Source organism: Melospiza georgiana, chromosome 15 (genome assembly GCF_028018845.1).
Source record: "Melospiza georgiana isolate bMelGeo1 chromosome 15, bMelGeo1.pri, whole genome shotgun sequence".
NCBI lineage: Eukaryota > Metazoa > Chordata > Aves > Passeriformes > Passerellidae > Melospiza > Melospiza georgiana.
This window is the reverse complement of record NC_080444.1, coordinates 6,980,767-6,997,171: the sequence shown is the minus strand read 5'-3', so window position 1 is coordinate 6,997,171 and position 16,405 is coordinate 6,980,767. Positions and strand designations below refer to the sequence as shown.

Below are 16,405 nucleotides of genomic sequence, written 5' to 3'. Positions count from 1 at the left end.
GGCCTCGGCGGCCCCGGCGGAGCGGAGCGGGAGCGGAGCCGAGAGCGGGAGCGGAGCGGGAGCGGAGCGGGGCGCACCGCCCGCACCGCCCGCACGCAGCGCCCGCGCCGGGCCCGCCGGGCGGGCGGGGCGGGGCCGGGCGGGGCCGAGGGCGGGGCCGAAGGGCGGGGCCGAGGGCGGGGCGGCAGCGAGTGAAGGGCGCCCTCGTGCGGGGGAAGGCGGGACTGCAGAGGGGCGGGGTGAGTGAGTGGGAGAGGGAGTGAGTGCGAGTGTGACCGAGTGCAGGTGAGTGTGCCCGGGTGTGCACGAGTGTGCCCGGGCGTGCAAGAGTGCGCCCGGATGTGAAAGAGTTTGCCCGTATGTGCAAGAGTGTGCCCGGGTGTGCAAGAGTGTGCCCGGGTGTGCGTGGGTGTTGCCGGCTGCGCCCGAGTGTGTGTGCATGGCTGTATCCACCTGTGTGTGGCTCTGTGTCCGTATGTCTCTCTCTCTGTGTCCGTATGTTTGTCTGTGTCGCTCACACGTCCCCAGGTCCGTCTGTCTGCAGAGTGTGGCCTGTGCCCGTTCCTGTGGCTGTGCCAGGGTGCTGCACACCCCCGCATAGCCCTGCCCGTGAACCCCGGGAGTGTCCCGGTCCCTGCGGTGTCACGAGTGGTGCCCCCGTGGGCTCACCCTGTGCTCAGGGATGTCCCCACGGGCTGTGCTCACCCCTTTGCACAGGGATGTCCCCTGTGCTGTGCTCAGCTGGGGTGCAGGATGAGGAGCCATGCAGAGCATCCTCGCTGCCATTCCCACAGAAGTGTTTCATCTTGGTGAAGGAAACAGCATCCAATGTGTATTGAGAGAAAATCAATGCCAGAACAGATCACAAACGGAAGCTGCTGCCTGGAAGGACGCTATCCCTCTTCCAAAGCACCCAGCATCCAGGGGTTATGACCTCAAGCTGCCTGGGTGAAGGACGGAAGAAATCAGATCACAAAATTATTTTGCTTCTGTTTTCTTCTGTTAATAGGTGCAGCTTATTTCATTATAGACTGTACTGCGAGGTCAGGCTCCACAGGCATTTATTTGCCTTCATGATCTGAACGTGTTTCGGTGAGTGGGCACGAGGTCAGGCAGCTCAGGTGCCCTGTACATGGGTACATAATTCCTGAACCAGCTGTCATCTCCCATTCCCCAGAGCTCTTTTAGCAAGTAAATATTTCTCTGACATGTAAACATTGTAGGACTGGCTTGCAGTGACCAAAGTCTGCTGCTTGAAATGTCCGGATCAGTGAGGGTGCAGTACACAGCGAGGCTGTGCCGGCGCTCGGCAATGCTCGGACGCCGCCCCGGAGCCATCCCGGGTGAGAGGCGGGGAGGAGCTGGGAGCCAGCTGCTCCCAGAAACACTGCAGCAGATATGGGAATTCTCCTGAAGAGGAAAATCTGCCAAATGGGTCCTCAGACATCCACCCTGTTTCCTTCCGGGAAGGTGAGCAAGAGTGTGCCCAGGTGTGCCTGGGTGTGCAAGAGTGTGCCCGGGTGTGCCTGGGTGTGCAAGAGTGTGCCTGAGTGTGCCCGGGTGTGCAGCTGCTCCCAGCAACACTGCAGCAGACATGGGAATTCTCCTGAAGAGGAAAATCTGCCGAATGGGTCCTCAGGCATCCACTCTGTTTCCTTCTGGGAAGGTGAGCAGTGAAGGGAGCCCAGCACTCAGGAAGGGGCAGGGGCCGCCTCGAGGTGCTCTGGGTGCCTCCTTTAGGAGGAAAAGCACAGGTCACCCATTGCAGTCCTGCTTAAATGCATCCTTAGAATATCCTTCAGTTCATGAAATAAAGCACGTTTTTCAAATCTTGAAATGGCCTCTGCCGGTGGTTCGAAAATCCGGGAAGGAAATCGGCAGAGGGAGCCCTTTGGACGGCATCAAAAGTTTCTGCTCCCTCCTCTGCCAGAGCCAGGGAGGAGCTACAGGGCCGAGCACAAACCACATCCCCGAGCAGGGAAATGCCCTGGGCAGGGAAGTACCCCGAGCAGAACCCTCGGGAACGCTGAAAAAACCCCTTGGGGCGGGACCTGGACCTGTGCATCCTGACCCGGATTTTACAAAGCGTTGCCCAAGCAACCTCCATCAGAGCGTGAGCCAGCAGCAGCTCCACGGGAATTAATGGCAGCCTCGCCCCCAAAGGTGGCAGACAAGTAAGAGCTGCTGGTGGGGAAACGTTGTCCTCCATTAAATGTTGGCTGTTTATTTTCAGAGGTGCAAAATGCTCCCACCACTCAGAATATGTGGTGTGTCTGCAGTGGAAGAGAAGAGAGGAACATTAATAATTTCTCCAAGACAATTAATTAGACTCTTTCCCAAGGATAAAGTTTAATCTAATTTCTGCTGTTATACTTTGTCTTCATAAAAGTCTGAAGAAATTAATGAGCTTTATAGCACCCTCTCATGACAAAAACCTTGGGTTCTCTTGAAAAAATGAGGGACCAAACTAAATTGTAGCACCTGCCATTTTTCTCTCAGATCTGCAAAGGTCTCTTTTATTCTTGATGTCCATTCCTCTTTCCCAGTTTTGTCTTTTATTCTGTTTTTAAAGTTTTGAGCAAATTTTGAGCAAGTTTTGAACTTTGGTCCTTTTGCAGTGCAAAGATTAAAATGTGAACTGCAGAGAACAAAACCCCCAGCAAATGGCAAATACAGAGAAAAGGGGTTGTTTTTTTTTTTAAGGTGTTTCATGATCTTTGTACAGCTGATGTTGGCAATGCTGAGCATGCTGCAGAAATGAGAGGCCTTCAGGGGAAACACTCCCATAGCAATCCACAGGTCCTGAGGCCATTACAAAAATTAGAAAGAGAAAACATTTATTAGGTCTAGGTATAAAATGTAATCCAGATCTATAGCTGATTTTATCTAGTGCTCTAAAGAGCTTGGCTCTGGAGTTTGGCCCATCTTTAGGCTTGATCCTTCCCAGGCTGCTTTACGCAAGATACAAAATAATTTCATTTTCTATGTGTTTTATAGGCTGCTGTGTTCAAACATCACGATGGCTTGCTTCACTGCCATATATATATAATGTTTCCAAATATAAATGTTTCCAAATCTCCTTAACCATGAGAGAGGAAAATGGCAACAGGGTGCTTTACCTTCAAAGTTTTGACATATTGATGCTTTAACTCAGGGCAAAAGCTACAAGTCAGATTCTCAAAGCAGCACTTGCCCCAAGCAATTCATGTAGGTTGCAAAAAACTTTCTCACCCCCAGGAACATAAAATCCTTATGAAGCTGCACGACACCCCTAAGTGTGCTTGTATTTTGTGCCTGCTCTCCACCCATTCTTCCTATCTGCTCCTGTGCCTCAGTGAAAAAACTGTGCCAGAGTTTTCTGCCTTTAACAGTTCCACACCACAGCAGTGAGGAGCTGCTGAGCCTGTGTAAACACCTGACGTGGCACAGCCAAACTTCAGGAAAGCTCAGCCTCAAAAATGAGACAGCAAAAAACTCCCTGCTCAGCTTTCTGCTCTGCCTGTGCCAATGAGGAAGGAGGGTTCTGCTTCCGAGGCATGAACAGGCTTTTCACTGGGCTAGAGGAGGAAAGCAGAGGTCATGGGACCGGGCTGAGTCACCGGTGTCTGACCCAATGTCTCTGGAAAGTCCTGCACCTCTCCAGAAGCCTCTGGAAGGAGTGTGTGGGATTGCTGTGTGTGGATTGGGCACTTGGTGCAGCCCAGAGAGCCGTGCATGGTCCCTCCATCCCCGCACACTGTCCTGCCAGAGCGGGGGGACACAGGGGCCAAACCCTCCCCTCCTCACCAGGAGCGCTGGGACAGTGCTGGGAGCCTCAGGATGGAGCAATGATTTGGGGGAAAATTTCCTCTGGAAAATTTCCCCATCAGCCTCTGCTGTGGTTAGCAAGGAAAAGATTGGACATTTCCTTTGCAAGGAAAAGATTGGACATTTCCCCTCCTCCACCTCCTCCACCCCACCTTCTTCCCCCCAAGGCTTTATTGCAAACATAAGAAGTTTGGACAGAAGGAGTATTTCTGCTAGTTGTGCCCTCAGAACAAAAACCTCACCAAATATTTTTAAAACATTTCCCAGCAGAAGTGGGTGTAGAGAGAAAGCAGAGCACTGAAGGAATGCTAATTGCTCCTTTTTAAGCCTTTCCTCTCTAACTTGAATTTTTAAACTCCAACAGCTTTTTTCCTTGTTCCCTTTGCTGTTCCTTTGCTACATCCATCTGTGAAGCTGACTGCTCAGCACCCCGGGCCAACAAGGCAATTTTTTGGGCAGGGGGGCAGGGGGTTGCTGTGCTGCTGTGGGGTTCCTAAGGAATCATAAGAAAATATCCACACAGCCACTGCTTCATGCTGAGAATCCCAAAATCCAGATCCACTTACAGACAGAAGGGAAAACTTCTCAAGTGGATGTGGGAACAGAGCACAGCTCCTCACATGGCTTCTCCAGGGGGCTGAGGAACCGGGCAGGGGCTGGGGGTAATGGGGAGAGCGAGGTCTGAGCTGGGGAAGCGCTTGCTGGGAGGAAATCCCCGACCTCGAGGAGGAGGAGGAGACTCACTGAGTCACCCCCGTCCCGTGATCGGTGAGGTAAGCCAACAACAGACCGGTGAAAGCCTGTTTGCCTTATTTTTTGTAAAAGTGCATGATGTCACACCCTGAAGGCTGAGCGTGACTCAGCATGTCCCACCATGAGAATGGATTGAAGTGGACACAGGGGAAAACTCACATTTCTGATTTTACTTTAGTGCATTGCTTGATAAATGCAACGATCAATTAGCCTGGAAACAGAACTGATGTCAAAAGACACAGCAACTTGAGGACAACCCCCCGTGCCTCAAACACAGGCAGGGATGGAGAAGGGAATAGGAATTGGAGCTGTCTGGGACAGCCTGGAACCTAAGGAATGGATGTGCTGGAGCTGGGTCTCAACATTCAGTCTCTGGCTTTATGGATGGGATGAAGGTGACCCTCGGAGTCCTCAGAAGCAGGGCATGAGGTGGGCATGCTGGAGGTGCTGCTTGGTGAGGCACATCCAACACTGCCAGAGTGTCCTGTACTGCATCTCCTGCTTCTCCTGGTGCCACATCAGATTTTATGGAGAAAAAACATAAACCAACAATGTCAACTCATCAGCTTTCACTGACATTTTCAGACATAAGGGTACATACCGCAAACAGGCAAAAAGGAAGGTGAACACCATATGGCTTTGCTGCCTACCCAAACTTTTCAGTATTTCCTGGTGTAAAAGCTGCTGAATCATTTTCTACACAGCATCATCCATGCTTGCACCTGAGTCTGCTGGTGTTTAAACTTTAACCCACTGCTTTACAGTGGAAATATTAGCCATGTCATACCTGGAAATTGAATTTTCTAGAAAGTATTTTAACTTAAATGGGGCAAACTTTTCCACTGTAAATACTATTTTCCAGGAAAGGGTTGCAATTTCAACATTGCCACACATATACCAAAAATGTCTTTACATGAAAAGCCAAGAGTTTTAGCATGTATACTTTAGGTCAAGAAATAAACTACCTTCCCATCGTGGAAATTAAAATTTATGCTTCTCTTGATTACAAAAGATGATAAATCATGACACAGTTTCTCCCAAGTTCTCAATATCTTAAACTAAGAAATACAGCACCGAGAGTCAGAGTGGTCAGGCCCTTGGGTGAGAAGAAATTAACACCAACATGGAACCTAATAATCATTGATCCATCATTATTTAATTATGCTTGGACAGCACAGACGGTGTGTTCTGCCAGCTGAACCCTCCCGTGGCTGGATTAAGATGCCTGTCAACTGTATCTGATCTGCAAAAAAATACTGCTGCCAACCAGCTTGGAAAGGCCACAGCACATCCTCCTTAATGTCAGTTGTGTTTACACCAGTGACCTTATTTTTAGTGCCCCTGTTCCGAAACACGGGGCTCGGGGAAGAGTTATTCATTCCTGTCATGCTCGGCATGCAAACCCCTCCGGTGGGTGCTGCACGAGCAGGGCTGGTGCGTGGCTCCCACCGCTGCTCCTTGGCCAAGCATGCCCTGCTTGCCACGATGGCAGGGACAGGCAGGACCGGGATGGCCAAGGGGAACTGGCCCTGCTTGCCACGATGGCAGGGACAGGCAGGACCGGGATGGCCAAGGGGAACTGGCCCTGCTTGCCACGATGGCAGGGACAGGCAGGACTGGGATGGCCAAGGGGAACTGGCCCTGCTTGCCACGGTGGAAGGGACAGGCAGGACCGGGATAGCCAAAAGGGGATGGCCAAGCAGAGCTGGCCCTGCTTGCCACGATGGCAGGGACAGGCAGGACCGGGATGGCCGAGCCGTGGTGGCACACGGATCCCGGTGGCCGCTGCCGAGCGGTGACGGGACCAGTGCAGCCCAGCGCTGCCCGTGGTGTGGTGTTGCCCCACCGGAGTGTCTTGGTGCCCACCCAGGAGGTCCCTGTGTCACACCCCCTCCCCGCCCAGGCCCCGCTGGTGCTTTGGAGACCACAGCAACCCCGCGCCGCCAAACGCGAGCCCGGGGCCGAGCAGGGCAGGGAGCAGACACAAGGGGCATTTGCCGTATCCACAGGTTTTCCTGGCTGCAGAAAAAAGTGCCTTGAGCGCTTTCCCTTCCGCCCTGGACGGTGACGGAGCAGGACGCGAACGGGGACCGGGCCCGGGGCGGAGCCGGGGCCGGAGCGAAGGGGACGCGCTCTGCTGGGGGCGCGGCCTGCGCCGTGCGCTATAAAACCGCAGCCGCCGAGGCGCTGTCGCCGCCGCTCACTCCGCCCTGCGTGTCTGTGTGTGTCCCGGCTCCCGGCCGCAATTCCTGCTGCGCCACAGCCATGGCGGCGCTGACGGTGAAAGCCTACCTGCTGGGCAAGGAGGAGACGGCCCGCGAGATCCGCCGCTTCACCCTGCCGCCGCCCGCTCGCTACCGGGCCATCTACGACCGCGTCGCCGAGCTCTTCCAGGGCCTGCTGCGGGCCGGGCCGCCGCCCGCCTTCCGCATGCACTACAAGGGTGAGCGGGGCTCGGGCCGCTGCTGGGGCCGGGCCCGGGGGTGGCAGATCTCGGGGCGCGGGGCTCTGGGTACCCCGTTACCCCCCGTGACACCCGACCAGGCCCCTCATCCTGTGCTTCGCCCTTTCCAGATGAGGACGGGGACCTGATCGCTTTTTCCTCCGACGAGGAGCTGGAGCTGGCGATGCCCTACGTGCGGGATGGCGTATTCCGTGTTTATATCAAAGGTACGGACGGCACGGCGGGGCTCGGCTGAGCGCCTCCTGGCAGCGCTCCTAAAAGCGGGCGAGCCAGCCCAGCCCTGGCCCTTCCCCGTGTCCTCGAGGGCCTGGTGGAAACTGCGGCCTCTGCGGGGGAGGTTAAATAAAGGGCAGTGTAATATGACAGAACATGAATTTGAGGTGGGATAAACAAGCCACAGGTTTCCTCCTAGCCCTATCAGCTGGCCCAGTGCGAAGCTCTGTTGTCATTCTCGTTCCCTGGATACGCTAAACTGGCATTGATATCCTAATTATTCACAACAACGTCTTAGCCTTAATTCCACTTTCCCAGGGCATAGTTGCTCCCCAGTCCCTTGTGTTCAGGTAGAAGCTGTCAAAGCTTTATCTGCAGTCCATCTAATGAGCCACACCTGTTGTCCCCGTTCTCATGTTAATGCTTCCTGGCATCAGTGTTCCTAACTCCTTCTCCAGAAACATTTTGTTCTTGCAGTGCTTGGGAAGGTAGGATGAGGAGCTAGATGAGGTAGTGCAGTACTAATCTAAAATAAGCATGCCAAGAGATACTTAGGATAAGGTATGCTTGGTTTCAGGAGAAGGTATCTTTGCAAAACCTCTTCGCACGTGGTTTAAGGTCTCTTACATGAGCCTGGCTTAGGTTTGACAGCCAGTAAAAATAAACTGACCTACTAAGTCAGCACTGCTCTGATGGGCTGTTTGTGCTTCCTCCTCTGCCTGACTTCCAGGCTGTAAATAGTAACCTGATCTTGATGTGAAGTTTCCTTTCCTTAACAGAGAAAAAGGAGTGCAAGCGGGAGCACCGCTCGCAGTGCAGCCAGGAGCCTCCCCGCAACATGGTGCACCCCAACGTCATCTGTGACGGCTGTGAGGGACCTGTGGTGGGCACCAGGTTCAAGTGCAGTGTCTGCCCAGACTATGACCTGTGCAGCACCTGTGAGGGGAAGGGCATCCACAAGGAGCACAACATGGTGATGTTCCAAAGCCCACTGCTTAATCCATTTGAGGTGAGCAAAATCTCTCATGGGGAACTGATGAGTGAGAGATTCTCCAGATTCAAGTTAGGAGTTTCAGTTGCTCAGAACCCAGTGTGACATGAGTGTCACCCTTTACAGTGGCTTCCCCGAGGACGCTGGCTCCGTAAAATGCGCCACGGAGTTCCACCCTTCCCATGGATGCACTGCTGGGGCTATCCTGGGCCTGCAGCTCCCTGCCAGAACTCGGAGCAAGCTGAAGCCACCACTGCTGGTCCCAGTGCACCTGCTGCTGAAGGTGAGAGGAGATGCCCTGGTAGACAAGGTGGTGGTGGAGCCTCAGACCAGCTGAGGTTCTGCAGGACAGGGTAGAGTCTGGGTGGGAAGACAAACAAAGGAACGAATCTAATTTGCTTGAAATAATTGGCACCTTTCAGCACTAAGTGTGATTACTTTAAGGTGTGCTTGGGTCTGTGCAGTCAATGAGGATGCAGATAAAGTATCTGGAACCCAACCAAGCCGAGCTGTTAGGTCAAGCATGTCACTATTCTACTCCAGATCTGCCTTTCAGCATGGGTAATGAGCCATAACAATGCTAATGCTGGCTTTCTTCTACAGAGGTAGCTCAGTTAGTTTTTCTCTGTAGTGCTTTGTTCTGTAATGTATGTGAGTGACAGGAATGAGCACTAAGCTCCTGTGGGGACACACCCTCTGCAGGTGCCCTTTCCCTCAGAGCTTGTGTGTGCTAACAGAAATTGTTTTTCTAGAAGCTTCTACTAACAGCCAGCCTCAGGACCCCAATGTCACCTTCCTAAAGAATGTTGGGGAGAGTGTTGCAGCTTTTCTGAGTCCCCTGGGTAAGTGACCTACAGTTTGTTACCAGTCCCTGAGACTGGCTTACAGGTCTGTTTAGCAGGAGCAGCAGTCAGTTGTGACTGGTCTTGGCACTGCCTCCTGTGTCCTAAGCCTCAAAGGCTTAATTTACACTTGGATACTAATATTGCTTAGGCTTAGAACAGCCAGTCAGTACCTTTTCTTTGAGAAAAAATGAGGAGAGATTTCATTTATTTGTCAGCACTGTAAGACTAACTTCAAGTCAGTGGTGACTCTGGATTTTGCCTGGTTTATGTGGACATATTATTAAAGAAGGCTATGCATTTTAATTCCTGCATGTTACATGGCAGACTGTAGGACGACAGAAACTTTAAGAGTGTAGAGCAGGATTGATCCATTTAGGACTGTGCTTTGGAAAAACCTCTTAAGACTTTGTCTACCTCAAATGCTTTTCTAGGTATTGAAGTTGATATTGATGTGGAACATGGAGGACAGAGAAGCAAAGTGACTCCCACTTCTGCCAACCAAGAGAAGACCAATGCTGAGGCAACCAGCAGTGCTCCAACCCAGAATGTTCAGACCAAAGCAGACTGGAATAACACAGAGTCTGCTGCACAAGTAAATGTCATTGCAGAACAGATGCAAGACATGGTGGTAGATCCTGTGCCCACACAAATGGAAGATGGCAGCTTCCACTCCCAGGTACATGAACTACAACAGTAATTGAATACAATCACTTAGCATGTACTGTGGGAGTAAATATTAAGATGAGAGCAGATTAAGTGATACACAGCACCTTTGCAGATTTACAGCAAAAGTGGTGGGACTTCTTGTGGATGTAATTCTTTACATTAAAGGCAAATAGTAGGAATGTGCATACTGCCTGGAAAGCACTACAGCACCTGGACCCTTTTTTTTCCATTCTAGGAACACAGTGAGTCTAGCAGTTCATCAGGGGGAGAGGAGGACTGGACCCACTTATCATCCAAAGAAGTGGATCCTTCCACAGGTGAACTGCAGTCTCTGCAGATGCCAGACACAGACGGTCCCAGCTCCCTGGATGTGCCTCGGGATCCTCCCCAGCCAGGCCCTACAGGACTGCGAGAAGCTGCTCTCTACCCACACCTGCCCCCAGGTAGGAGAGTGGGAGCAGCTTTCAGAGCTAAGAGTAACTCTGCCTTGGGAACTGCCAACTTGGCCTGACACAAGCAGACTTGTTCTAGAGGTGGTAAAAACAAAGGTTGTGTAAGATAGAGCTAAACCTGTCCCTGACTTGAGCAGGTTTGGCAGCTCTTGCACCCTGTTGGAGATGATCAGGTGGTTCCTCTCTTGAATGTGGGCTGCTAAGTCTCAGCCAGATATCTGACCTTGGGCTAAAATGCCATTTGAGCCACACAAAATAGGTGCTGTCCTCAATCATGTCCTTGCTGTGTACTGCTCAAGAGAGCCTTTTAATGCAGGATGTGGACCAGTACATCCTGTGGCTTTAGGGCATCACTTTGCTGTGGGAGCCAGTAACAGTATCCAAGGCCCCTCAACTGACATCAGCAGCACCAGAGTCCCACAGCAAGGCCAGCTGAGCCTGACTAAGCACTTTCCTTAGCTCTGATTACGTATTGTTTATCTCAAACATCTGCACTCCTGGGAGACAAAGAAGAGCATGTCTCCTCTCAAAGAGTGCTATTAAAGCCTTGCCTGGTTTTCCAATTACATGAAATAGCTGAACTCTGTTCTTCTCCCCACAGAAGCTGACCCTCGCCTCATCGAGTCTCTGTCCCAGATGCTCTCCATGGGCTTCTCTGATGAGGGTGGATGGCTCACTCGGCTCCTGCAGACCAAGAACTGCGACATTGGGGCAGCACTAGATGCCATCCAGTATTCTAAGCAGCCACCTCACTTGTAGTAGTAACAAAAAGCACTTTTCTAGCTGAAAGCAGATAAGGCAGCACGAGCTATTTTGGTTCAACATTCTTCCTACTCTGGGTTTCTGTCTCATGTTCTTAAGTGCTTGTAGAATGGAGGAAAAATAAATACTACTGCATGTCATGGGTCTGGAACATTTCAGTATCACAGCTACATTATTTATGGATGGGGCTGAAAAGAAAGTATTTTCATGAGAGCACTGGCATTGTGCCAGTGTCAAACCACGACAGCATGAAGCAGCCCAGGACTGCTTTCTGCACATCTTTGGTGTACACAGAGGGCTACACTTAAGAAGAGAAATCCAGTGCTTTGCTGGCTCTGGAGCTTGCTTACAGCTCTGGAGGAAAGGGTTGCTATGGGAGATTTCAACAGAGCTGTAGTTCAGGGAAAAAGAGCTGTAGCTTGTAAGGAGGAGTTAATCCCAGAATTTAATTGTACAGGCCAAGAATCCTTAAAGCCTGGGAGCTTTCTCTCCCCAAGCTGACCTAATTCTAATCCTATTTCTAGCTGCTGAGGTTGCTAGACAACCCTGTAACCTGAGAGCAACAGTCTCTTCTCCTTCCTTCCCTTCCCCCCCAAACAACCATCAAGCAAGTAAACAACTTTAATAGTGCAGTTCTCTATGGCTTTGAGTGAAACCACCTTTAGTTCAAAACTGTCTCAGTAAATAACACCTCAAATACATTAGAACCAAGAAAGACATGCCAAATATGCCTGAACTTCAGAGATCATCATCAAACTCCTCACCTGTACAGAAGAGTTGCTCACAAGAAATGCTGCTCAGTTTTACTCCAGGGTTAGATTTCACAAGGGTGTTTGGCCTCCCTGTGGTAGCCAAGCAGCACCTTCCTGCAGTGTTCTCTGCAGCAGATCCCACCCTTAACATCTGGTTGTGAGACTCTCTGAGCACATCCTCAACTGAGCACCTGCTGCTGGGCAGTGTTGAGGCCAGATCCTCAGTGCTAGAAACAGACTTTTTGAATTTAAAACCTGTACCCTGAGGCAGAGTTCTTCCAGCCTGTCCTGAGCACCTCCAGGCCCCACCAGCAGCTGTGCTGTCCAGCTCCACACCTCCACTGCCTTCCTGCAGTGCCATGGTCACTGCAGCAGCATTTTCACATTTGTCAGATGATGAGAGATATTTTCCCCACTTGGATGGTTTGGTACAAGCAGTTGGGGGCTGTGTATTCTCCTCAGGCACTACAGTCTTACAGACAGCAGGAACCACAGAAGCAGCATCTCCATCAGGCACTGCTACAGAGTATTTCTTGCACTGTAAGAAAGGAGAGAACATTAGCTTTGCCTAAATAAAACCTTTCAGAGAGAAACCCCCAACATGTTTTTTTTTCCTCTCCAGTAATTCATGGCTTGCTTGGAGAAGAACAGAGAAAGACTCATAAAAATTCAAAATCATGATGATACAAAAAAGGTCAGGAGCATCTTCTATAGCTAAAATACCTCAGTGGTTTTAACTTTTTTGGCTTGATAGATAAGCTGAGAATCTCCACTTTCTTCTGCGTGCTCTGGAACATCGTTGGAGTGGAAGCGCTTCGGGTGTCTCCTGGCCAAGAGAACCATTCCCAAAGAGGACAGATTAGATCCACTGTGATTCTTTTCACAGACTCTTTTCACAGGAGAGGTTTCATAAAATGGATGGCTTTGTCCCCAAATACCAAATCCCTCAGCTTAGGTCATACACTGCAACCTGCACCCAAGCTCAGATCTGAGTTGAGCTCCCTCCCACACCTCCAAATCAAGTGTCACCACTCGGGGGCAGGAATTGCAAAAGCAAGTTCTCTCTGTACCTTTGCTCTCCCACAGTGTTCTTTCTCTGGGAACAGAACTGTTGCCTTTCCAGAGCTGCCTCCTCCTCATCTTCCTGATCCTCACTCTCCTGGTCCAGATATTTACTCCAGCGACTGCCTTCTGTCCTTCCCTCCTACAACACTGGAGAGTTACTAAAACCAGCAAAACATGGGGGTTCTCATTTTTGGTATTGTTACAGGTGCTGAATGCCTCAAATCATGAATCAGTTTAGGATGGCACTCCTGTGTCGTTCCCAGGATTTATCAAATAATTTATCTGATTTGATACACCATTTCAGCTGTCTGAACCACATAAAGGGGTCACTGGTTTCACCAGGATTCACCCAGGACAGAATGGGTTTGTATTTACCTCAGCTTTGCAGGGATCTTACCTGCTGGACTGAACTGTCCTCATGCTGTGCTGCTCTATTTTTGCTGTCATTTACAGAGTCTTCTACACACCTAAAATAGAGGTTTAAACTACAATTTCTAGAACACACTCCTGTCTGTTGATTTATAGGCTTCAAATCACCCAGCCATAGCACAAGGTATTGAATAGAAAGCATGGACAGGAACACTGGATAGAAGACATATCAGAAAAAACAGAAAAACTTATGCTAAATGAATGATTTACAAGATACATTGCACAAATACTTGATTAAATCTAGTTACAGGCTCTAGTTAGAGCCCTCCTTGTTGCTATACAAAATGGCAAGTTTGATCTAAAGCCACTAATTATGAAATTATAAATTTTAATTGATCATAATGAGGGATATAACAGTGCTCGTTTGCTACAACAGTTTAAACTCACTCATTTTATCCCATGAAAGCAAGGAAAAGGGAAGTTGTTTCATAATGTTTTGAATTTCACAATTCTTTGAGAATAAAAATAGCAACACTTTTTGATAAAGTGAACAATGAGTTTTCTTCCCCAAGCCTAACTGTGAAGCACTGTGTAGTCACAACCAAGTTATATAACTACCCTTGACTGATCTCTGAAAATAACTTTGAGTAAAAAGGAGGCTGGACGAGTTCAAGACCATTTCAAGATTACATGACTTATAAACAGATTCAGAAATGAAATAAACAGGAAGGTGCTACTCAGATTTTCCAGCCCAGCAGGAATTACACTGAAGTGTTTGCTCTGAACAAGTCTCTTATCACTAGCAGCAGTGATTACTCAACCGATTCACATTGTGAACTCCCTAAATGCCAACAGTTAGGCAGCAACTTCTTCAAATGGATGTTTTTTGAGGATGTAATGTGTAAAAGGGACATCTCCACAGTCAGCTCATCAAACAGTACATAAGAAAGACCGAATTAAATAAAATATAAAAAATCAACAAACCCAAACTCTGTTGTGTACATATGAACAAATAAAGGCCTGACCAACTGTTGATCACCTATAGTTATCTGAAAGAAATCCTTATCTAAAGAAACATGCTGGGACACTAAACCCCAAACACAGAGCTTGTTCCTATGAGGTGAGGCCAAAACCAGCAGGGTCAAGGCTTCTCCACAGGCCAGAAAACCTGGCTGTAACATGCTAGGGTTGGCCAGCAGGCACTGGGCATGTGAAGGTGCAAATCAGCTGCAGCACATCAAAAGCAATGAGCAGGTAAAGGTTAAACACCGTACCAAGGTGTCCAACCAAGCGCCTCCTCTGCTTCACCCTGCAGCAAATTCAGCTTCTGGACGTGGCGCCTGCACTCCAGGCCCGAGCCCTGCCCATAAACCTGCACAGAATGAATGAGGACAAGGCTGAGGCAGCAGCCAGAGGGGCACAGCACGGGCTGAGGCGACAGCCCAGGTGTCACCGAGGGCCAGGTGTCACCGAGGGCCAGCACCCGCGGCTGAGGGTGCAGGGCTGCCCTCACCTTTTGCACGGCCTGCCGCTGGCCGCACACGCTGCAGCTCCACCGCCCGCTGCGCTTGGCCTGGGAGGGAACAGAGAGGTCGGTCAGGGCTGGGACCCACTGCTCCCGTTCCGCCCCGTCCCTCCCGTCCCGTCCCGTCCCGTCCCCACCTGCTGCCCCTGGAAGCGGCGGCAGCAGCAACACCTCAGAACCCAGAACCGCGGCGCCATTGCGGTCACGTGACTCCCACAGCGAGCCGCCGGCGCCCCTCAGCGGCGGCACCGGGCAGCGACACCGACACCGGGACACCGGGCAGGGACACCGGGCAGCGACACCGGCAGCGACACCAGGCAGGGACACCGGCAGCGACACCAGGCAGGGACACCGGGCAGGGACACCGGGCAGCGACACCGGGCAGGGACACCGGCACCGCGACGGGCTCTCCCCTCTCACAAACCAAACACATCAGGTCACCGGCCGAGCGCCCTTCACAGGACCAGACCCCGCTTTGCGGGGACCGGCTGCCCGGGCGTGACCTTCGTGTCTGCAACCGCATCGGCACCGGCCTGGAGATGTGTTGGTCTGTGTCAAAAATAGGTTAGGAACTGTTGTAAAATAGGTGATAATTGTTAAGCATTGTTAGTTTGGTTGTTATATTGTAAAAAAGGGTCGTTATAAGAAATAGGGCACTCAATGTACCGTGTTATACCTCAGTCAAGTGCAGCACCTCCGAGCGAAACCAGCCAGCCTGGACAGAACTGTAAAGGGCGAATCGAGCGCCTCAAACCTTCAGGCGCATGAAGGATGCAAACAGAAACCAACCCAAAGGGAAAAAAAAACAGGATAAAAAGAGGGCATCTGACCCAGTGAATTTGTGCCGCTCCACCTGGACCATGGGGGCCATCCCTGCTGAGCAGCCCCAGCGCCGGCGCTGCAGCCTCCTCGACAGGAACGCTCCTGCTCGGCCCGCGGGTCCCTGTGCTTTAGACCTGAATGTAATAAATGCTGAAATCACTTTTAGTACCGGGAGTGTGATTCCCGTTTTTAACAGTTTGCATTATGTAAAAAGTCAATCTACAGAGTAATAAGGAAAAGGGGAAAAAAGAATAAGGAAAAAAAGGAAAAAGAAAGGGGGAAAGAGGGCAAAGAAAGGTGGGAAAGGGGGAAAGAAAATAAAGGAATAAACTAGGAAAAAAGTAAAGGGGAGAAAAAGGGAAAGGAGAAAAGAGAAAAAAAATACAATATGAAGAAAATAAAAATAAATTTAAAAGAAGAAAAAATTAAAGAAAAAAGGAAGGAAAGAAAAGTCATAGTGCAGTCACACCTAGAGCACTTGTTGGAAAAGATACCAAGTTAACAATTTTTTATATAACTTTAGTCAGGGGTTTCGTTCGCCTTTGCCCCGGGGAAAGAAATTTTAAATTTCTTTACAAAGGATTGTTTCATGACTCAAGGCATGTCAGCTTAACATCTCAGCAGACTGAGAGTAGCACATAAGATACACAAAAGATAACGACCATTAGTGACCATCAACTCCAAAATCACCCCTGGCACGGTCAGCGACACCTGGTCCAGAAAAGACCAGTAAGAGAACCAAGGAACGAGGGCCACGTTAGCATCGGAGGTGAAGAAATACACAACCAAGAGAAACCAAATACTGAGAACTGTGTAAGCTGGGATCAATGAACATTGAACAAAAGAATTTCTATGGGTTTTAATTCTGTAAGTATAAGAGCCATGTGTCATGGAACAATTTCCTCTGCACAGCCAGGCT

At 50.3% G+C, this 16,405-nt stretch overlaps 2 protein-coding genes across 3 annotated transcripts; one reads left to right on the top strand and one right to left on the bottom strand.

Moving 5' to 3' along the window:
• The first annotated feature begins 6,744 nt into the window (after window positions 1–6,744).
• SQSTM1 (sequestosome 1) lies at window positions 6,745–11,104 on the top strand. 2 transcript variants are annotated; one of them, XM_058034606.1, is made up of 8 exons: window positions 6,745–7,003; window positions 7,135–7,230; window positions 8,017–8,246; window positions 8,355–8,511; window positions 8,981–9,070; window positions 9,505–9,749; window positions 9,975–10,182; window positions 10,793–11,104. In XM_058034606.1, the coding sequence occupies exons 1-8, from the start codon at window positions 6,826–6,828 to the stop codon at window positions 10,948–10,950; spliced, it is 1,362 nt and encodes a 453-aa protein (XP_057890589.1). In that variant the 5' UTR covers window positions 6,745–6,825; the 3' UTR covers window positions 10,951–11,104. The 2 variants fall into 2 exon arrangements, with proteins under 2 accessions (XP_057890589.1, XP_057890588.1); XM_058034605.1 differs by lacking the exon at window positions 8,981–9,070 and having other exon boundaries at window positions 6,747–7,003.
• Window positions 11,105–11,419: 315 nt separating this feature from the next.
• Window positions 11,420–14,864, bottom strand: MRNIP (MRN complex interacting protein). The gene is made up of 7 exons (XM_058034844.1): window positions 14,802–14,864; window positions 14,653–14,712; window positions 14,414–14,511; window positions 13,168–13,237; window positions 12,776–12,909; window positions 12,429–12,531; window positions 11,420–12,243 (listed from the first exon to the last, which is right to left on the bottom strand). The coding sequence occupies exons 1-7, from the start codon at window positions 14,859–14,861 to the stop codon at window positions 11,692–11,694; spliced, it is 1,077 nt and encodes a 358-aa protein (XP_057890827.1). The 5' UTR covers window positions 14,862–14,864; the 3' UTR covers window positions 11,420–11,691.
• Window positions 14,865–16,405: the final 1,541 nt, after the last annotated feature.